At 33.1% G+C, this 23,255-nt stretch overlaps 1 protein-coding gene across 3 annotated transcripts in view; it reads left to right on the plus strand.

Moving 5' to 3' along the window:
* Positions 1 to 18,810, plus strand: part of HCRTR2 (hypocretin receptor 2) — a 117,761-nt gene extending 98,951 nt beyond the window's left edge. The window contains exons 5-8 of one of the 3 annotated variants that reach the window (XM_025383623.1): positions 11,613 to 11,833; positions 14,494 to 14,615; positions 16,401 to 16,626; positions 18,756 to 18,810. In XM_025383623.1, coding sequence (XP_025239408.1) covers positions 11,613 to 11,833; positions 14,494 to 14,615; positions 16,401 to 16,626; positions 18,756 to 18,810 — 624 coding nt within the window. Of the gene's footprint in view, positions 1 to 11,612; positions 11,834 to 14,493; positions 14,710 to 16,400; positions 16,927 to 18,755 lie in introns of those variants that run through there. The other 2 variants (XR_003119116.1, XM_025383624.1) reach the window with 2 other exon arrangements.
* Positions 18,811 to 23,255: the final 4,445 nt, after the last annotated feature.

Raw genomic sequence — 23,255 nt, forward strand, 5'->3', positions numbered from 1 at the left:
ATTGGCACACATTTAAAACTCTTTAAAGGTTGTAATGTATCTGTCTTGTTACTTTAACATGGTAAAACTTTACCATGATACCATGGTTACCCTAAAGTTTACATGGTACCATCAGAGAAATTTTTTTTTTCTTTGAGACAGTGTCTCACTCTGTCACCCAGGCTGGAGTGCACTGGCGCGACCTTGGCTCACTGCAAGCTCCACCTCCTGGGTTCACGCCATTCTCTCACCTCAGCCACCTGAGCAGCTGGGACTACAGGTGTCCACCACCATGCCCGGCTAATTTTTTGTATTTTTTAGTAGAGACAGGGTTTCACCATGCTAGCCAGGATGGTCTCGCTCTCCTGACCTCGTGATCCGCCCACTTTGGCCTCCCAAAGTGCTGGGATTACAGGTGTGAGCCACCACGCCCAGCCACAGAAAATGTTTTAAAAAGTTTGTTAAATAAATGAGTGACACCAAAATCCAAACAATTTAATTTTCCACCATTTAAGCGTATAGTTTGAAATTTCCCAAACTCTGAAGTAAAGTTTAAAATAAATTGCATCACAGACTCAGAAATAATCCACATTCTTTTCATGAACTATGCTGATTAGTGCAAGCCACACAATTCAGAAGATTTGCAGTAAAATGTTTGGGCTGTGAAACTAAAATCATTTACAAAACAGATTGGAATGGAAAATGCCAAGTTCAGCTGAACTCACTTTAGCAGCCACAATAAAGTGAATTAACCTCAAATGGGTGATTACATAGAATTCTGCTTGAGCAACTCTCAATTTCCAACTGTCAGTGTCTATAAACAAAGTTGTAAGGTATTATGTGTGCCATAGGCTACATTAAGTGAGCCATCAAATGACGAGCTTGTCCTATTTGCTTAAAATTACAGAGATGCATGAAATCTGTTGTGTGCTTTTGAATTAGTAAGTGTAAGATTATTAGTGAGCAAATTGTGTGTCCTTGTCTGACTTTCTCAAGGAGTTTAAGCCTCATTAAAAGAATTAGCTAATACATTGCTGTGAACTACTTAAATTCTCTCTCTCTCTCTCTCTCTCTGTTTCTCTCTTTTTGGCAATTTGACCCAGAGTACTCAAGAAATTCTACAGATTATTTTCTAAAACTTATTTTTTTTAAAGAAGTTAGCTTGCTTGACCCTTTCATTTATCTGTCAGCATTTTTCCTAGTTCAGACCTTTCATATAATTCAACACTAAATCTTAATCATCATGTGCTTGTGTTAATTTATTTCACATTTATTCAGCACATACTCTGTGTCAGCTATGGTGTGAGGTACTGAGAATGGACTGTAATAGATACTTGGGTCTGAAACTATAGTTCAGCTTTTCAAGGGCTTTGAAAGACCTTCTCCTTCCCAGCTCTTATCACAAAGTTTTCTGCTGCTCTTTATTCAGCATTCTTCAAAGAGAACTTAAGATAAATAATAGTTGATGGTGACAAATCAGTCTAGTGTGAGAAAATAGCAAACAAATTACAATTGCAGAGGCAGAATCAGGAAGGCAGTAACTGGAGTCCATACAAAAAAATAAAAAGCACCAGTAAAGGTAACTACATAGGTAAATACAGTAGACAGAATAAACATATTTATCTTCTGTTATCTGATTTAAAGAATAACTGCATAAAACAATAGCTATAAAATTGTGAAGATTCACTTTATAATGTATACAGATGTAATTCAAAAAGGAGGAGGAAACGGAGCTATTTTGCAGCAAATTTGTTTTATACTATTGAAATTACATTGGCATAATCCAAGCAGATTATTTAGATTAAGTTGCTAATTTTAATCCCCAGTGTAACCAGTAAGAAAATAATTTTCTGAAAAATGTAGAAATATAGGTAAAGCAACAAAAGAATTAAAATAGTATACAGAAAATATTTAACACAAAATAAAGCAGTAGTGAGGAAATAGAAGAACATAAGAGATACAATATATGTAAGTCACAAATAGTAAAATGGCAGATATAAATTATATTTTCTTAATAATTAAATTAAATATAAATTGATACAATACTTCAAAGGGCACAGATTGACATAATAGATAAAAACCAACCAATAATAAAAAAAAACCCATGATCCAACTTTATGCTGTCTACAAGAGACATACCTTGTATTCAGATATACAAATAGGTTAAATGTAAAATAACAGAAGTACTAAAATAATCACAAAAAAGTAGTTAATGTGCTTATTCTAAAATTATACAAAATAAATTTTAACAAAATATTGCTATACATAGAGAAGGACATTTCATAATGATGATGGAGTCGATCCATCAAGAAGATATAAAAGTTGTAAACATAGATGCATTTAACAACTGAAACCCAAAATATACCAAGCAAAAACTAGTAGAATTAAGGAGACAAGTAGGCAGCTAGACAATTATAGTTCAAAATGTTAATACTCACTTGCAGTAATGGATAGAAAAAACAGGCAGAATAGCAACAAGGAAATAAAATATTTAAACAAAACTATGAAACCACTGGACTTAACAGATATTTAAAGAACACTCCACCAAAAACAAAAGAATGCATGTTTATCCCATGTGCACATAGAACATTTTCCAGGTTACATCATAAGATATGCTCTAAGGCAAGCCTCAATACATTTTAAACAATTAAAATAATAAAAAATACATTTTCCTACCAGGATAGAATTATAATTGTATTAATTAGAAATTAATTATAGAAATAAATTTTTGAAATTCACAACTGTATGAAAATTAAACATCATACTTTTAAATAATCAATAAGTAAAAGAGGAAATCATAAGGGAATTTAGAAAATGTTTTTAGATCAATGAAAGTGAAAACACAACATATATACATATACAAAATTCAGCAAAATAAGTGCTGAGAGGGAAACTGATAGGTATAAACATTTATATTAAAACAGAAGAAAGATTTTAAATAGAAAACCCTATCCACCAAAAGAAACTAAAAAAAAAAAAAAAAAATCAAAACCAAAGCAAACAGTAGGAGGGAAATAATAAAGATTAGAAAGGGAATAAATGAGGCATAGAAAAACAATAGGAAAAAATCTATAAAACAGGAAGTTGGAACTCAGAAAAGATCAGAGAAAAGGAGAAACCTTTTCCTAAGTTAACCAAGAAAAAAGAGAGAAAACAAAAATCACTATCATCAGAAGTTATCTTCCCAATTTGATTTGCTTTTGCTGAATCTATCACTACTGTCATTACAGAGATAAGAAGAGAATAAGAGGACAGTATGAAAAAATGTATGCCAACAAATAGCCTAGATGAAATGGACAATTTCATAGAAAGACAGAAACTACTGTACCCTACTCAAAGAGAATTAGGAAATCTGAATAGAGATTGAATCAGTAATCAGGAAACTTCCTACAGAGAGAAGCCCAAGTGGCTTCACCATTGAATTCTACTTACCATTTAAACGAGTATTAATGCCAGTCCTTCACAACTTTTTCCAAAAAACACAAAAAGAGGAAACACTCTCATTTCCTTCCATGAGGTCAGAATTTCCCTGATACTAAAACCACAGACATTACAATAAAATAAAACTACACACTAATATAGTTATAAATATAGATGTGAAAGTATTCAACAAAATGCTATCAAATCAAATTCAACAATATATAAAAATAATTATACACAATGATCAACTGAATTAGCCCACCATTGCAAGGTGCGTTTAACACATAAAAATCAATGTAATGCATCATATTAATGAAATAAATGTCTAAAACCACATGATCATCTTAATAGATGCAGTAAAAGCACTTGAAAAAAATACAATATGCTTTCATGATAAAAAATACTCAACCGTCTGGGAATGAATGGGACTTCCTCAATTTGACAAAGGTCATCTATGAAAACTTCACAGCTGACAGCATACTTAATGGTGAAAGACTGAATATTTCCCTAATAAAGTCAGAAACAAGACAAGTATGTCTGCTACAACCATTTTTATTCAATATTGAATAGAACTGATTCTTTACAGGGCAAACAGGCAAGATATAATATTAACAATAATAAAAAATAAAAGGCATGAAGATCACAAAATAAGAGGTAAATTATTTCTGCTTGTAGGTTATGTGATATTTTATATAGAAAATCCTAACAAATTATTTTGCAAAACAAATACATTAGAACAAATAAATGAGTTCAGCTAGTTTTCAGGATGAAAGATTAATATACAAAAATCAATTTCATTTTTATGCATTAGCAAAGAAAAATCTAAAATGAAATTAACAAAAATCATTTAAATAGCAACAAAATTAATCAAATACCTAGAAATAAATTTAATAAAAGAAGCTTAATAAGAGACTTTGTCCAGACTCAATTGCTTATGCCTGTAATCTCAACACTTTGGGAGACCTAGGCAGGAGGATCACCTGAGGCCAGGAGATCAAGACTAGCATGTTCAACGTGGTGAAATCACGTTCCTACTAAAAATACAAAAATGAGCCAGGCATGGTGGTGCAGAGCAACACTATAATCCCAGCTATAAATCCCAGCTACTCGGGAAGTTGAGGCATAAGAATCACTTGAGCCTTCGAGGCGGAGGCTGCAGTGAGCCAAGATTGCACCACTGCATTTCAGTCTGGGTGGCAGAGTTAGACTCTTGTCAAAAAAAAAAAAAAGGTCTTCAGCATAAACATGTATATTTAGGGAATGTTCAGAAATTATAGAAACATGGATTCCATGCAGCAGTTATAATTCCCTAAAAAGAGAATTATGAATTCACTGTATTGCTGAGGATTCTAACATAACCACTAAAGATCCAGGGAGAAAATTACCCTATTTTTGTATTTAAAAAGGTGCGTCTGCTAAATGATGTGGTTCTCCTCTCTATATAGGCAACAAAAATAGTGAAAAGGAAATGGCTCTGGATTATTAAAAATAAATAGTATGTTGATCAAATCAATTAAATAATATTCCTTCAATATTTTCAAGTCCTATACATGAATATCATTTACAATCATAATTATTAGCAACTTCAATGAGTAGTCCACCGTTATACAAGTTTCTCGAGTCAGCTATTTCCATTCAAGCATCAAATAGTCCATTTCTGTAACATTTTGTTCTTCATCACCATATTCAGTCTCAGAAAGGTTACCAACACAGTCCTTGAATCACATGTAGTACAGGTTAAGCATCTCTAATCCCAAAACCTAAAATTCTAGCTACTCTAAAATCCCAAACCTTTGAGAGCTAACATGATGCCAGAAGTGGAAAATTCCCCCGCTACTTCATGTGACAGGTCACATCAAAAGTCAACCAAAACTTTGTTTCATGCCCAAAATTATTAAAATTTATTTCAAGGCTATTGTATTGGGTGTTTATAAAACATAAGTACGTTTTGGGTTTAGACTTAAGTCCCATCTATAGGATATCTTATTATGTATATGAAAATAATCCAAAATTCAAAAAAAAATCTCAAAACACTTTTGGTCTCAAGAATTTCAGATAAGGGATTCAATCTGTACACGAAGAGTACACATACAATTACAAAATATCATTGAAAAAACTTAAAGAAGGACTACATAAATGAAAAGATATTCTGTGTTTATGGATTGGAAGATTCAGTCTTGTTAAAATAGAAATAATCTTCAAATTAATCTATGAATTCAATACAATTCCTATTAAAATCCCAGATGGCTTTGCATTTTGGACACAAATTGATGAACTGATCCTAAAATTAATGTAGAAATGCAAGGAATAGAGAATAGTCAAAATAATCTTGAAAAAGAAAAACAAATTGGAAAACTTACTTCCTAATGTCAAATCTTAATAAAAAGCCAAAGTAACTAAGACAGTGTGGTACTTGCATACAGTTAGTCACATAAATCAATGGAATAGAATTCATGGTGCACAAATACTCTCATATTTATGATTAATTGAGTATTGATAAAGGTTTTAACACAGTTCAATGGGAAAAATCATAATCCTGACAACAAATGGTGTTAAGGCAATTGTATATCCACATGTAAAAGAATGGAGTTGAACCTCACTTCATACCATATTCAAAACTTAACTCAAAATGAATCACAGATTTATATGTAAGTGCTAATCTCTTAGAAGAAAACACAGAAGCAAATCATCATGACCTTGGCTTAACCAATAGGTTCTTAAATATGACACCAAACCACAAGCAACAAATGACAACATAGATACATTGGACATTATGAAAACAAAACTTTTGTGCTTCAAACTGCGCCATTAGAAAAGTTAAAAGTCAGCCCATATAATGCCAGAAAATATTTGCAAATCATTTTTGTGGTAAGGAATTTGTATCCAGAATATCTAAAGAACTCTTATGAATTAATAATTTAAAAAACAATTACAAGTAGGCAAAGATTTGAATAAACAATTCTGCAAGAAGATATACAGATGGTCAATAAGCACATAAGAAGGTGCTTAACACACATTACTCATTAGAGAAATATTAATCAAAATCATGAGACACCTATTCACACACAACAGGATAGATTTTTTTTAAAAGCCAATCATCATTATTGGTAAGGATGTGGAGTAATTGGAATCCTCCTACATTGCTGGTGGAAATGCAAAATGATGCAACTGCTTTGGAAAACAGTTTGATAGTTCCTCAAAATCTTAGAGAATTACCACATGACCCAGCAATTCAATCTCTAGCTATATACCCAGAGAACTGAAGGCATGTTTACACAAAAACTTACACATGAATGTTCATAACAGTATAAAATTAATAGTAGCCAAAAAGGGGAAACAACCCAAATGTTATCAATGAATAAATGAATTAACTAACTGTTCTATATGCAAGCAATATAATATTATTCAGCTATTAAAAGAAATGAAGCACTGATATGTGCCACAAGACTGATGAATCTTGAAAACATACTAAGTGAAAGAAGTCAGGCACAAAAGGCCACGTATTACATAATTCTATTTGCATGAAATGTTGAGAACAGGCAAATATATAGAGAGCCAAAATAATTTGTCCTTGGCAGCGACCGGCAGAATAGGACAATGAGAAGTGACTGCTAATGGATTTGGAGCCTCATTTGGAGGTGATGAATATGTTCTCGATTAGATAGTGATGATGTGATAGTTGCACAACTGTGAATATTCTAAAAATCACTTTTGAACCCCTTAAAGCAGTGAGGTTTATGGTATGTGAATTATATCTCAATAAAATGTCTTTTTCTAAAAAAAAAAAAAGAAAGAACAAAAATTATGGATATTTTAAAATTTTAAAAACGGAAGTTTTTTTTTTTTTTTTTAAAGAAAATTCTGCTGCTGAAACCACAGGGAAGCAAAAAAGGTTAAACACACAATTTGATATGTTAATGTAATGAGAGACTATAATAGGAACTATCTCCAGGTTGTTTTTTCTGTACTTTCTGACTAAAGTTTTTTTCTGTACTTCTATGGACTTTAAAATGGTCCATAGGTGTGCAAAATTGAGAGAACCTATTTCATGAAACCATATATCAAGTCCCAGAGAGCAGAGGGAAAACCTTTTTTTTTTTTTTTTTTTTTTTGCAAAGAAGAAGTCATAGGCTGTGTGAGAGAATAATGTTGCGAGACAACAGATCTGGAGTTGGCCAAGGGGCAGGAGGCATAGTGAGAAGATCAGGTATTGCAGTTGATAAGGGCCATCTGTACACTCTGAAAGTGGAGCTATTCATAGTGAGAATGATGTTAAGAAAAGCAACAAATAAAATTATAGCCCTCATTATAAAAATTTAGCATGCAAATCTTAATTTTTATCAGAGCAGTACCAAGGTAAACAAAAAGTGTCAGGAAGTCATGGAATTTAATGTGAAAAACTCCCTCGGAGTTGGAACGCAGTCATCTTCATATGGTGGGGAATGTAAGGGGCAAGAAAAATTTTCACGGTCCCTGCTGAATAGGGAAATGTAAGGAGATTATTGCTGCATATAAGACAGCCAGTGCCTACCAAATATCTGTTGTACTCCATTATGATGAAATGGGTAATGGGTTACAGAATAGGGTAAGGAGAAAGGAGACCTGTCCTACAAGTTTCTTAGCACTTAGCAAATGGTGCAGGCATTTGCTATGCATTAAGAAAAATCATCATCCAAACTCTCAGACTCATCCAGCCACAAACTTAACTCTTTGTTCCTCCTCCTCCCAGATAAAATTCTTGTCTTATTTCCGTTTGTCATCTTTTTCTCACTCATGGCCACCTTTTGGCTATTCCAGGCCTTTTGCACTTTCATAAAAAATTAAAATCAGTACTTTCATTTCTACAAAAAAGACTGTTGTGGTATTGAATGTGATTAATTGCATTAAATCTATAGATCAATTTGGGGAGAATTGCCATATTAACAATACTAAGCCTTTTAATGCATGAACACAATGAATCTATTTATTTAGGAGTTCTTTATTATATGTCTGCAATGTTTCATCATTTTCAGTATATATATATTTTATAAAATTTTATTAAATATATACACATATATATTTAATAAAATAAAATATATATTTTATTAAATATCTGTAAGTATATATTTAATAAAATAAAATATATACTTAAATATTTAATATATAAGTATATATGTAATAAATATATATACTTATATATATTTTATGAAATGTGTGCCTAAAACACATTCTTTTGATATTGAAACCTTTAAAATTTTATTTTCCATTTATTGCTAGTATATAGAAGTATAATTTTTTTTGTTTGTTTATTGATTTAGTGTCCTGCTCCTTTTGCTAAATTCTTTTATAAGTTCTAGTGGGTTTTTTGTAGATTCTTTAGGATGATCTTTGTAAGCAATAATTTCTTTTCAATAGAACCAATCTGTATGCATTTTATTTATTTATTTATTTATTTTTCTTTTCTTCTTGTATTGGCTCAAAGTCCAGTACAATGTTGAGTACAAGTGGTGACAGAAGACTTGATTTTTTGAGTGGTAAGCCAACACTGCATTGCTAGAATAAATCTGATTGAGCAAAAGGTATTATCCTATTTATATATTGCAGGCTTTGATTTGATAACATATTTTTAAAGTGCTTTCTATCTCTATTCATGAAGGATATTTAGTTGTTAGCTGTCTTTTGTTATCATATTGTTAAGATAAATGTGCCCTCATGAAATGTGTTGAAAAATATTATATTTTCTGTACATTTCATTAAAAGTCTGAACAAGATTGGCATTACTTATCCTTTACTGTTTGATTGAATTCATTAATGGACCTATCTGGGCCTGGAGATTTTTTTGTAGCAAGGTTTGTAAGTACAGTGTCAGTTTTGGTCACCTTTGTCTTTCAAGGGCTTTGTCCATTTCATGTAAGTTGGCAAATTCATTGTTTATTCATGATATTTTTAATGTTTGTAGCATGTGTGCCTCTTCCTCATAACTTTATCCTGGTCACAAACACTTTTTAAGTCAGAGTAGGTTTTAAGGTCCATCATGTACATGCTATTTCCAATTCATAACTGTGATAATACATTTTTCAGGGTGTATTTTTGTGTTAAATATTATTTATAAAGTTTATTTATAATCATGAAGTAAAAGTGGGGTGCATGTATTCTACTTAATCCTTCTCAGTGCCTGCTTGATTGAAATCTGTGAGATTTACAATAATGTACCAGGATTACTAATGCATAGTTCCTGGAGCTCAGTAATGTCAGTTATTCCTCTGAATTTTATACTGAGTTTCTCTGGATTCTCAGTGTCTCTAGACAGCTTATCAATGGAGAAATTTATGTGTCCTCAAAATGAGTGCAGGATTCAGCATCTTCTATCCTTATTTAGATGATTGTTAAAAAGGGCATCACTACATTTTTTTCCTGATGTCAGGGACCACAGCTGTTTCTCTTTATGAAAAACTCTTTTTTTTTTTTTTTTTTTTTGAGATGAAGTTTTGCTGTTGTTACTCAGGCTGGAGTATAATTGTGTGATCTCATCAGCTTATTGCAACCTCCGCCTCCTGAGTTCAAGTGATTCTCCTGCCTCAGCCTCCCGAGTAGCTGGGATTACAGGCATGCACCACCATGCCCAGCTAATTTTGTATTTTTACTAGAGATGGGGTTTCTCCATGTTGGTCAGGCTGATCTTGAACTCCCAACCTCAGGTGATCGAGAACTGTTTCTAATGGTTGCAGAAGTCATCAGATGCAGAATGCTGATTCTCTTCTTCAGGGGAAGTTAGTGATAGAATCACTAAAGTTTAATTGATCTTTCAGAGATCATTTAGAAAACAATTCAGGATCATTTAGCAGACACATACAGGCTTTTCATGATAGAAGTCTCCTGGAACTTTCCAGCATCCGTTGCTCATTCTCATCAGTTATTTTTAAAAATTGCTATTTAAAATGAGAGTCACAGAAGAGAAAGTTCCCATCTCTCCCCAACTAATGGGTTAAAAGATTGAGTTGAACCACTACTATGTAAAAAGGGTTGTCTACACGACAAGACATACAGAGTGAGAAGACAAATAATTTATCCGATATTTTCCATTTAAGGGCAGGTTTTTGTTAACATCATTTGCCTCTTCAAGAGAGAAGATGGTCAAAGGAAATGTCATATTAATTCATCTGTGTGGACATATAAGTAAAATTCTGTTCTCAAAGATTATCGAACAGACTTCGATCTTGTGGTGTAAAAAGCAATAAAATCCATTGAACATCTATTCTGAGAGGCCACAGGGACACATTGGTCAGTACTGGTTTGCAGCACAGAAACAAAAACCAAAGCTGAATAATCTTATTAGAACTAAGGTGGCCTTTTCTTGTGCTTGTTGGCACGTTTTCCTCTTTAAAAAATTATGCATGCTGAATTTTATTGTTCTGTTCACTAAACCCTATCAATCTTCATGAGCTTACAATTAAGAAAATATTATACTTGGAGGGACTCCCTGCTATTATCAAATAACTCTGAAAAGAAAAAGAAATGGAAAAGTACAAATTGTGTAATTATTGTTACAAATTCCAGCTATTTGAAATATTAATGTAAGATCACAAAAATCCTCAATGGTTTTCTGTGCATTTTAAAGGGCTGGACCACAAAATTGATTTCAAACAATTTCATAACTACAAATAGTGAACAACAAAAAATACTTGATTTTTAAAAATATCCTTTCATTCAAAAAGTTTGCTTTGTCCGAACTTGAGAAGCAGAAAACCTAAAAAGTTATAGGTAGTTAAGTCCTATCTCTCTGTCTGGCAGCAGATGGCAGTATTGATGCGTGAAAAATCCATACAGGTTGCTTGGCGTTACTTGCTGGGTTTTTCCTTTGCTTTATACTTTGGTATCTGAGCTGAACAAAAATTCCTAACAAGATAATATGGCTGTCATCCCTTTATCATTCTCCTTTCCCAGGCTTTGTTCTTTTTACAAGGAAATATCTTTTCCACTTGCAGCTTTCTTTAAACATCGACAAAATTTTGATGTTTTAACTTTTTTTCCCACCCAAACTCCTATTTGGCATTCGACTGAATTAATGCCAAGCACATACTAAGCTCAGCAAATGCTCCGGAGAAACAGGCGCTCAAACCTCCCACACCTCAGGCGTCTGGAAGCCTTTCCTGACTGTGTTTTCTAATTATTTCCCCAAAGTGGAACTTATCCTAAGTCAAATTGCAATAAGGGTCTGTCTCCTCTCCTTTCAGATTCCTGGAACATCGTCTGTAGTTCAGAGAAAATGGAAGCCCCTGCAGCCTGTTTCACAGCCTCGAGGGCCAGGACAGCCGACAAAGTCCCGGATAAGCGCTGTGGCGGCTGAAATAAAGCAGATCCGAGCCAGAAGGAAAACAGCCCGGATGTTGATGGTTGTGCTTTTGGTATTTGCAATTTGCTATCTACCAATTAGCATCCTCAATGTGCTAAAGAGGTAAAACTTACCTGTTATTTGAAAATGAAATAGCCTGCCATTTCTTGATTCTTAATTAACATTTTTTTTTTTTACTAGCCAGAGAAAAACCTAAACTTTCTGCCTAGACACCTTGTCAGGCCAGATGACTCAGTTATGTTGTTACCAGCAGGTAAGGCGAACAGCCTTTAAGAGTGCTCAGACATGTGCTTTTTGTCCATGCGTATTCTCAGTTGCACGGCAGACATAAAACAGATGTTTCTCCAATCTCTTCAAGCTAGTTGCTAAACCTTAGATGCAGACAAAGTTCTAATGCGTAACAACTAATTTACAGCTTGCAGTTCTTTCTTGATGAGAACAAATGAGTTTTTCAAAACTTCGTTTTCAAAAACGTAGGCAATTGTGAGAGCATTCTCTCTTAAGGATAAAAAGAGATAAGAATCTTACGTTAGTTTTCTAATTATACTTAAAAGTGCATTGGTGAGCACTTTAAAAAAAAGCAATCAAGGCAGATATGTATGTCGAATGTCTAAACAGAAGAATTCATTTCCTGAAGTCACTGAATCAAGCTCAGGACAAATATTAATAAAAATCAGTGAGGGAAAGTGTGTTATTTGTTACACTGCAGGCACAACTATTAAGTTAAAAATATTGACCCATGACATGAACAGCAGATGCAGAGGCAGCGGTACACACTAAACTTCATGGCCAGCTAACTTTATTGGGAATTATCAAAACTGTTCCACATAGACTGGTCCCAAGGCAATGTCAATTCTGTTTACAGCAGGCTTCGAACTTAAGCTAGAATTCCTCCTCTCACTTTTCCCTGATTCAGAATCAATATCATATTCCTCACAGCTGGGAACTCTGAAGAGCAGCAGCTTTGGCTGGAGTCAGAAGAAAGGTGGTATAACCAGCTGCAATGGGTTCTCATTCTCTTTGGCCCCTGTTTTTGATTGTTTAATGGCTTTTTCAATGGAGAAGAAATGGAGAATAAACGTTTGTTCAGTAATACTACTTACTACAGTCACAGCCTTAAAGATATATGATTTTTTTGTGGCCTGGGTCCTTCAGACATATGCCAGCTCACAAAATAGAAGTTATTTTGCCCTCCATATCTTTTTGTGCTTCGCCTCTTATTATTATCATCATTTTTTTGCTAACAAAAATTTAATATAAATTTATTATGGCCACCTCTAGATATTGTCTTCTGCTTTTAAGAACTTTATAAACATGTTACTAGATGGGTTTTATTCTTTCTCTTTTTAATCTTCTTTCAGTCTAAATTCAATGAAAATTGGATTTACCTCTCTCTGGGTTCCGTATTTGGATTTCCTGTATCTCAGAACTTGCTCTTTCCTTTTATTTCCAAATATTTTTTTGTCAATAATATTTGTCTTATTCTTCCGACTCAAATCCCTTCCTTTCCAAGGAAAACAAATAACTGTCAAAGGAGCAAGGCCATGTTAAATTCAAAATATTTCAAGTTTTTGGGCATTCTACTCTTTTCCACAACATTAAAACTTTTGAAAACAAGAACTTGAAGATTGTTTTTCTTGTTACCACACACATTTTTTTCAAATGCTTATATATTTGTTTGTCCTTGCATATGAAATTTGTTTTTTCTTTCTCCCACAAAAACCATTCCTAGCTTCTTCTCCTTAAAACTTAACTTTTTGTCAGATTAGTCAAAACCAATTTCTTTACAACAGTTCAGATTTGTCCAAGATTTCAAAGACATTTTGAGGTAAAGGGTCATAACATAGTACAAATTTATGTTGTCCATATTGTTTCACTCTATGTAATATTTTTGTAAAACTCTAGTACTTTTTAGAGAATAACCTTATACCAGAAATGCATTGTTATCATGCCTTCTTGTTGTAAAACACACACACACACACACACACACACACAGATACAGACAAAGATGGAGACTTTAGCAGGAAATATATATGACTTTTGACCTATAATCTTATGGAGTAGCTGTAAGTTATCTGTTGTAGGTTAGCGATTAGAATTTAATAGATGGAATATTTCTAAGTATGGAGGAAATTTTTAAATCGTCTTTAAGGATAGCATAATAAAACATTTTTTAAAGTTTAAAATAATACATGAAAAATTAACACTCATTAATTTTTAAAAATTACCAAAATTCTGCCCATTGAGAACTGTTTCTTCTTTGGGTATTAAGGAGTCCCAGAAGGCAAGTTTCAGATAGTCCAGGAAGACTGCAGTTGAAGGCATATGATACTTTGATCAATACATAAATGAAAGTAGGAAAAAGTACTTGAAGACTATCATTTAGGAGTGATTTTTAAATGATACATATAATGGAATATTAATACAACATTATTCAATTGTATGTAGAAAGAAAATGAAATAAAGAAGGTATATATTCAACTTCTGTATTCTTATTTACAAGAAATACTGCAACTGCTATTTGTGAAAGGGAGAGACCCTTCTCTGACCTGATTTGGCTTTTGATTTATTATTGATTGTGCTCTGGAGGTTCTGTTCAGGCACTGAAGTTATTCTAAACCAATTATAGGGTCAGAAACCAATCTGTGGTCAATTCCTGCAACCGAGGAGGACAGGGGTCAGACCAACCTCTACCAATAGCCTCATTCACCTTTGAATTTAATTATTTAAAAGATACTTTTCTGTTGTTTCTTTTCCTGCAGAGTATTTGGGATGTTTACCCACACCGACGACAGAGAGACTGTGTATGCCTGGTTTACCTTTTCACACTGGCTTGTATATGCCAATAGTGCTGCGAATCCAATTATTTATAATTTTCTCAGTGGTGAGTTTTCAACTTTTCTTCCATAAGCACAGTTCTAACCAAGGATGAGAAATCAATGAACACTCTTCAATTACATGAAGAGTTTAGTTGCTATGTGAGATTTTTCTTTATCCCTGACCTGATTTGTCTTGAGTTTCTTCTTTTTTGAGGCAACATATTTGTTACTGGACTCATCAGAGAAAAAGAACTAAGTGATTTTTTTCCATGTAAAACTTATAAGAAATGTTATAATAGAAAAGTAAACATTCTGAGAAATCAATAACACAAAATCTTACATGACATACTTTAAACTCTTGATTTACAAAAATATAAAATACTTTGTTCTGTTTTGCCTTGCTATATTATTCCTTTGCCAAAATGTGTACCCTAATTGAGACAGAATTGGAATCTATTCACTTTTAGATATTTTGCTATATTAACGTTTCTCTTGTATGTATCATCTCTTGGATTTATCTCAATATTTCCCACTAACTACCAAAAGTAGTAGTACTCCAAAATAACACATAAGTTAAATGATACACACATAGATATATGTGTAACTTATACAATTTGTATCTGTTTATGGAATCAATATAATTATAAAAATCATTTAAATCACTATTGTTTATTCATATTTTGCCTGACTGACTTTTAGAATTTTGTTTTAATTAGCTACATTTTTACATTGCCTTACTCTCCAACTCATTGGGGATTTCTTTGTTATTTCTATCTTCAACTGCATGATGATTTTATATGGAAGAACAGAAATTCATTTTGTGGCATGTTTAATAAAGCATGTGCATCTTCCAACTTGATCTTTGGCCTTCTGGTTGCATAGGTTGAAAAAAAAAGGCAACCAATTAGATTGTTGAGAAACAATTTTGTTCTATTTTTTTAAAAAATCTAGCACAATGACTAGAGCTCTGAACCTCGCAGTAAGCAGGTAAAGGCTATAAGGAAGTTGTAATGAGAAGTGTTTGAAGCAGAAGTCACAGAACCAAGTCAAAGTCCTAGTATGGAGGATAAAAGTGAGTTAGAGGAGGCAACTGATAATCACTGATAACTCATTATGTGACTGCTATTGTGCTGGGCCCGTGAACATTCATCTTCTCATTTAATCACTGATAACTCAGTGGGTAGCTGAGGCTAAGAGAGAAGAAATGATTCCCAATACTGCCATTCACACTAATAAAAGTGACTGATTCATTCACATAGTTCTCCAATGTCTCCTCCATAATTTAAAGACAAGGAATACCTTCTACAGTAGTTTTCCCCCTTCAGTCTTTGTTCTTTCTTACATAGATTATGAAACTGGAAATTTTCTGGATATTTGAGTGAATTTTTCTAAGTATTTTGTGGATTTAATTGTTTCAATATCAGTTATTTAGAGTAAAATGCAGGAGTAATTTTTGTATAATTTTGGCTTTGTATGATATAAGTTTCACTGTGTTTAATTATTAAATATCTCTGAGCATTCTTCTACTGATGATCACTTCCGGTATAGTTATTTAGATAAAATATACCAATATGTGTAAATATATGAGGTTTGACTATAAAGGAATGAAATAAATTCCAAGCACCATACATGAAAGGCAGCCTCATTATTTTATGAAAATACTTCATTGTTTCAAGAGTCTACCAAGCTTCCAATAAACTCAATTTCCTTTTTCTATTTTCCCCATCTTTGCAAAATATTACACCTCATTGTTAGTTTGGCTCAAGGGAGCAACTCAGTTGTACCCTATTCACAACTTGTTGAAGCATTTATGCATAATTCCTTTTCCTTTCATTCTCTCTGTTTGCCAGGAAAATTTCGAGAGGAATTTAAAGCTGCATTTTCTTGCTGTTGCCTTGGAGTTCACCATCGCCAGGAGGATCGGCTCACCAGGGGACGAACTAGCACAGAGAGCCGGAAGTCCTTGACCACTCAGATCAGCAACTTTGATAACATATCAAAACTTTCCGAGCAAGTCGTGCTCACTAGCATAAGCACACTCCCAGCAGCCAATGGAGCAGGACCACTTCAAAACTGGTAGAATATTGGTTCATATGACAAGGATACCTGAGTAAAACTATCCTTTTTAAAATCACTGGGAACAAAAATTTTATTATCCTATTGATGTGAAGCTAAAATTACTTGTGGATCTTTTTTTTTTTTTTTTTTATCTATTGCTCTTTGGAAATAAAAAAAAAAAGTCAGTTTAAAATGATTTCTCAACTTTTGATTTAAATATGTTAGAAGTTTAACTTTCAATTGAACTTATTTCAGGCTATTTCACTTTTAGTTTCGTGTATTATAATGTGTGTTAATTAAATGTTTAAACAATTCTAATTCTTTTTATAATCCCTTGTTATTTTAATCTCTCACATTCAAATGGTTCCTAAAAATTACGAGAATCTATCCAATGATTTTTTTTTGCTACTAAAAGAAGTAGCAATTACTAATTCTGAATTAACAATAGACATGTTAGTTGACTTAATAGTTTTTTTTTCTGAAAAAAATCACAAGACTGTTGTTATAATGTGATATCTGAGAAAATATTTATATATAAAATAGCATATTGTGTTAGGTAATTCAAAACTGTCTTACAAAACTATATACTCACTCATTTACACAATTTTCTCAGGTTTGCAAATTGACCATTACTAACATTTCTTGTCTCAATATATGGCCAGTAAGACTCTATTACAGTAAAAGTTTTAACATAATTTCCATCTCTAATGAAAGACTTTAACATTTAAGAATAAGCTAAATCACATCATTATGTTATTTTAACAACAAAAACAAAAAAATGACACAGTCAGCCTTGCTGGATTAAATAAAAAATGCACCACTGTGCTAGGTGCTAGGGAATGAGGTGGGGTCAATGCAAACATGCCTACAAAAGAGCTTCAGTCTAGTGAGGGAGACATGTTGACAGAGTGCAAGGCAGCAAACAATCTGGGGGACAATTCTTGGTCATGGCAGAGCAGTGAAGCTACCAAGGACAGTGGTCTTCACCAGAAAGTTTGTAGCACAGTGGCATTTTTTTTTTTTTTTTTCAATTTACTTACAATGACAGTTGATGTCAGTGGATTCCATCTGGGCCTGAGGCTGAGTACCAGGTGGTTAAAAAAACAGAGGGGCTTGCTCTTAACTCACACATAAATGAATAGACGATCGTATATTTTGTAGAAAATGTAAGGTTTAGGGGTCAAAGCACTGAATATTCAAACTTATTCCCCTGAAAAATTCTTCTGATTCAAATATTTACTTGAAAATTAAAAGTAAGTGTTTATGAAAGATGATTTTCATCTCATATTATCGTAACAGGTGTTCTGATTGTATTGAAACAAAAGATATGGGGCACAGTGTTTAAGAAAAACTTTCATGGAAAATTAATTTTTGTTTTTTTTTTCATTTTCCATTACTCTCAGAGAAAAGTAATACAGCCTAATTATCCACAATTTGTTTTCAAATCTTGGAATTTGGGATTCTGTTACCTTGTGCCTTTTATGACTCAAAGCAAAAACTATCTTCTTATACAAGGTTTATTGAGATCATGTTGTAAAATATAAGCACTATATCAGTGAAAGCAAAGTATTTTAACTCTCTCCTTTCTCCCCTTTGTATATTTCGGAACTTCTTTTCTTATTTATGCTGCATGAAAGGAGAGTTGTAATTTTTGGATTGTGATGATAGCACTTTAAAAAGTTTGAGGATAACTTCAAATAATGTTGATAATATGCCTTAATAGTCAAGTAATAGCTCAGAGGAAGAGTAAATTCCTTAGACCCAAATATACCTATTTATAATTTAAAAGAGAGAAAAGGGAGAGAGATTGGGAGGGAAAGGGGGAGAGAAAGGAAAAAACTGACTCAGAGAGCAGCAGTTATGTGACGGATGGGAAGTCAGAATTCCTTTGCTCTAAATCAGTGATTCTCAAAATGTGGTTTCTATACCGTCAGCATCAGCATCATCTGGGAACTTACTGGACATGCTAATTTCCACCCTATCCCACACCTACTTAACCAGAAACTTTAGGAGTGATAGCCTGGAAGCTGTGTGTTAAGCCCTACAGGTGATTCTGAAGCACTTTAAGATTTGAGATCCCACTGCTTTAAGTGATACCATCTGACATAAGTTTATCAGCCTGTGTGAAATAGTCTTTTACTGCACAGGTGTCTACAACAGGGGCCACCATCATCGCTACGGTCAGTGTGGCTGGATGTCTGAAAGAAGAAGCTGAGTATCAATGTTGACTCTCACTCATGTCATCTTATTAAAAAATTACAGTTTACAAAACAATCGCTATTGATAAGTGCAGTGTGAAAGACTGGTTTTAAGGCACCTGTGTGCTTTACGTCCACCTGGATGACTTGAGTTTTTAAGTAAAACTTTAAAATCCCTATCTTATTTATACTTACTAAAGTTTGTTTTGCAGAGGCAGATAGTTTCTAAGAATGATAATTTCATGGAAAGAGATATAAAATAAAATAAAACCAGTACTTAAACTCTGGGAATGTAATAGACCATGTACATAGCACTCAACATGTGAATCCAGGAATCTTTCTAAGAGGTCTGGATTTAGTACGGTTACCTTAATAGGACAAATGGTAAAGAAACAGGTGTTCCCAAACCCTGCCAATCTTATGAAACAAAGAGTCAACTGTTTACCTCATTATTTGCTAGTGACACAAATGCAAAGACATCTTTTGAAAGGAATGTGTTGGGACTGTTTTATGCTATACCTTAAATATGTATCTCTCTTTTTTTTGCTATATTTCAAAGATTTAATGTAAGTTGTCAATGTCATTGAGCTTTTATCAATAGGGATGATATAAATTTATCTAACATTGAATCCATTTTAACTTTGTTATTTCTGAATTTCTATAAAACCACAAAAACCTTCATACTTGAATTTATTTATTGTTGGCTAAAGATTACTCCCAGTTTGTGAGGAAATTTACTTCTGAATTTCCAAAGCTTGGAGAATTTATAGGATATTAAACACCTGTTATAAATTATTGATGAGTTAATTGCAAATAGCAGACAAAATGATACTGAATTTCACTCCCAAGACACATTGTTTTAATGAAGATTAAGGTAAATATGTTTCTAACATTTAGTCTGGCTACGCTTAAACCTGAAATATCAGAATGGCAAAAAACCCCAAAACTGTTTATGGACCCAATTTGTGAGGAGGGCTATTATTTTAATACTGGTGTAATAATAGAATGCACTTGATGTAAATTGCAATAGCCATCAACTGCATTTCAAAAAAAATTTCGCTAGTCATTACAATTTAGAAAGCTTTTCAGTGTCAGTTTTACAACAAATGCCTTTTCTACTTTCTACAAGTTACAAGTCAAAAAAAGTAAATTCCACTAAGTTTTATTCAATTAGTTTTCAAACTGCATGAAGCAAAAAATAGATTTTTTTAGAGACAATATATAGAGAAAATATTGTAAAAGTCTACTCTATTACCTTACGTACCATAAAAACTAAAGTACAAAGGCATGAAAACACTATTATTTCCCAAAGTTCAAAGGGAATTGTTTTCTACACAACTACTGCTACTAACGAGGGTGCACCAACCCCCTCCACTTGCCACGTATTTTTATTCTCTTAAGTTTTCTTTATAATCTTTGGAGTTAAATGTCTTTTATGTTTTTCATGAAATGTATTTCTATAATTATTGTATTTCATGTGTGTAACATTATGTCAGGTGTTTAACAATTATCTTATATCTTGAAATTCTTTATGCCTGATTGTACTGTGTCTTCATGAAGAAATTTCTTATCAAATCCAATGTGATTACACACTTACTGCTGTAAAGGATGTGCATTATGTAGTTTTTAAGTAAAAGCTATATTGAGAATTCTATAATCACATTTACACTGCCCTCTCTATTGTATGAAAAATCTTGTTGTTGTTGATTAGATGAGTTGTGTATTCACTCATAGTTAATGTCAAATCTCTGCAGTTAAGGATTGAATTAAGCCCTCTGGTGCAGTACCTAATGATCAAAACATTTTTTCCAATAGGTTTATATAACCAAGGATAATCATGATATAAAAGGTTTTTAATGTTGTTTTTAAGAGCAGGTACTATAACAAAGAAGGTTAACACTGGTACAGAAATATTTCATAAAAGTTACGAAAACCAGATAAATACAGCATTAAATTTTGGAGCTTTTATCTGAGTTGAGAGATTTAGTCTACATTGAGATGAAATGATGAACTCATGATTTTCAATTTATTATCAGACTGGTAAGTGACATTTACATTATTAATTTTTTTCTGCGCCATTTTGTGGAAGACATTTAGGACTATTTTATGTTCACTGATAAATTTTAAAATGTGTATTTTCAGCTTTTCAAATTTTATTGAAATAATTCTGAGAAATTACAGAATCAGACACTAAGAATATTAATTTAAAAATCAATTTTTATTCAGCACTGTTTATTCTAACTTTTATATAAAATGAAGCCAAAGTAACATTTCAAGGTAAATACTTGACTCCTAGGAAAATGTGATTTTAGTAGGGGTCTCAAGAGGAAGTGAACTTTTTCATGGTGAAATTACAAGAAAAACAAGTTATTCAGTGGTGAGAATGTGTTGTTCTAAGTAATCCATTAGCAAAGACTAGCTACTTGGCCACTCCTCTTCCTTCTGGAGCCAGCCTTGAAGAGTGGTCACAGCATCTTCATTGTTATCCAGGCCAATGGCCATGCATGAGAAGTTGGGTAGCAAAATTTTCGAAGCACCTCTTTGTTCTTGTTCTCCTTTCACTGTTTTGTCACTCTTCACTTGTAATGTCACCACCAGTTTTAGCGCCAAGCTAAGTATCAGCAGACCTCCCTCCACAGCATGCCTTGTCCTGTACAACTCCTGGTCCTTCCTTTAGCCCAACCCCATCCAATTGCCTAGGCTCTTGTTGTCTCATGAGATGAACAAGAGGCAAGCAGCTAATTTGAGAACAAATGAAGCAGAGCTGAAGGAAAAAGGAAAGCATTTATTTTTTCATATCCAAAATTTCATAATTTTACATTTTTTTTAAACCCATTCATTTTCTTCCCTGAACATTTATGTTTATCAGTGGTCTTCTGAATCTGTGACAACTCTCTTTTCAAGCCCTAGCTAAGCTTCTTGCCTCAAGCCAGAAGGAATCCCAGTTTTGAGAATCTTACGTTAAGGCCATGGCAGGTCGGAGGGGAGATATATCTGAGGAGGTACTGCTTGTGACACCTTCAGAAACAAAACAGCTATTGTGTTACTTTTCATAGGCCCAAGCCCTGAGCAATAGCAAAAAGATAATACTTATTTTTTTAAAACTGTTGTTTATTAGGTGATCAATTTCTGATTAATTTCAAAATATTTAAGGTAATATTTTAATTACCGAGGAAAAATGGTAAAAACAAAATGTTGTGCAACTGGAAAATCCTCAACAGTGCATGGCAACATGAAACTTACTTATTATAGATGAGATAACGAGAACATCTTCAGAAAAGCGATGTTCCTTAAAACAGGGGCATAGATTTAAAAGCTCTGTTTATATGGTTTTGGTAGACTAAGTGAAGGACTTGCCTATAAAGCTGAGTCTAGATCATATAGCATATCCATTATAAAGTGGGAAAATTGCAATTTTAGAGTATCGTCAATATATCCAAAATTTTTTACATGATTTCTAAATGCAAATGTGTGTGTGTGTGTATGTCTATGTATGTCTCTCCATATACAACATTCAGTTAATCAGTCCGAATATGTCCCGCAATGTATATTAGTTTCATATCTCGGCTCTTTAATGTCTCTTCTTCGTTTAATTCACTCCTTGGTGTCCAGTTTTCCTCACTCCTTTACAAATATCCAGGTTCTATATTTCCGCTTTTCTAGAGAGCTTTTTCCCTGAAGAATATATTTTTCTTTTTCTTTCTTTCTCTTTATTTTTGTTTGTTTTTAACTAACATTCATACGGTTATAACAATTTGAGACAAGTAGAAAGGAGAGATCTGTAAACTGCCTATCTCCTTGGAAATTCATTGCCAATAATCCTTAAGAATATAAAGTTCCTTGATGTCGAAGGCCTTCTCATTAGTGTTGCTGGCTGTTGTTTCATTGGTTCCCTAGAATAATGCCTGGCATGCAAAGGTTGTTTGATAAATATCTCTTCAATTAATGAATTAATAATAACTGCATGACAATTCTTTTCCCAATTCATCATTTTGCTTCATTTTCTCACAATTGCTTCAATGTGTCTACGGAACTATCTTTCCATGTGAACAAAACACTTTATATTCTCAGTGTCTACAAAGCACATATTTCTTTTACTAAAATTAAACTATACTTTGAGAACACCAAATCCTAATCTCTAACCATCATCAAACTGGCAGGTAGCACCAGTATTCTTTTTGCTCACCAATTTTATGCCCAGACATCTACTCTTTCTTTCATGAATAAAACCTGGCACATGTAAGAGGATTTATCATGGTAAATCTCTCTTTGTTACTGACATTTTCAACCTCTTGGGCTCTCCTCCCCTTACTTATACACATTGGAAACTGACTTGAAGTCATATTCTCTAGCTCTTAGGTCAATGTGGGTAATGCATCCAGGAATCCAGCTTAACTCTTCCTTGGTCTCTCTGATGTGGCTGACTTTTATTTCTACATTTCTTCATCA

This window comes from Theropithecus gelada, chromosome 4, assembly GCF_003255815.1.
Source record: "Theropithecus gelada isolate Dixy chromosome 4, Tgel_1.0, whole genome shotgun sequence".
NCBI lineage: Eukaryota > Metazoa > Chordata > Mammalia > Primates > Cercopithecidae > Theropithecus > Theropithecus gelada.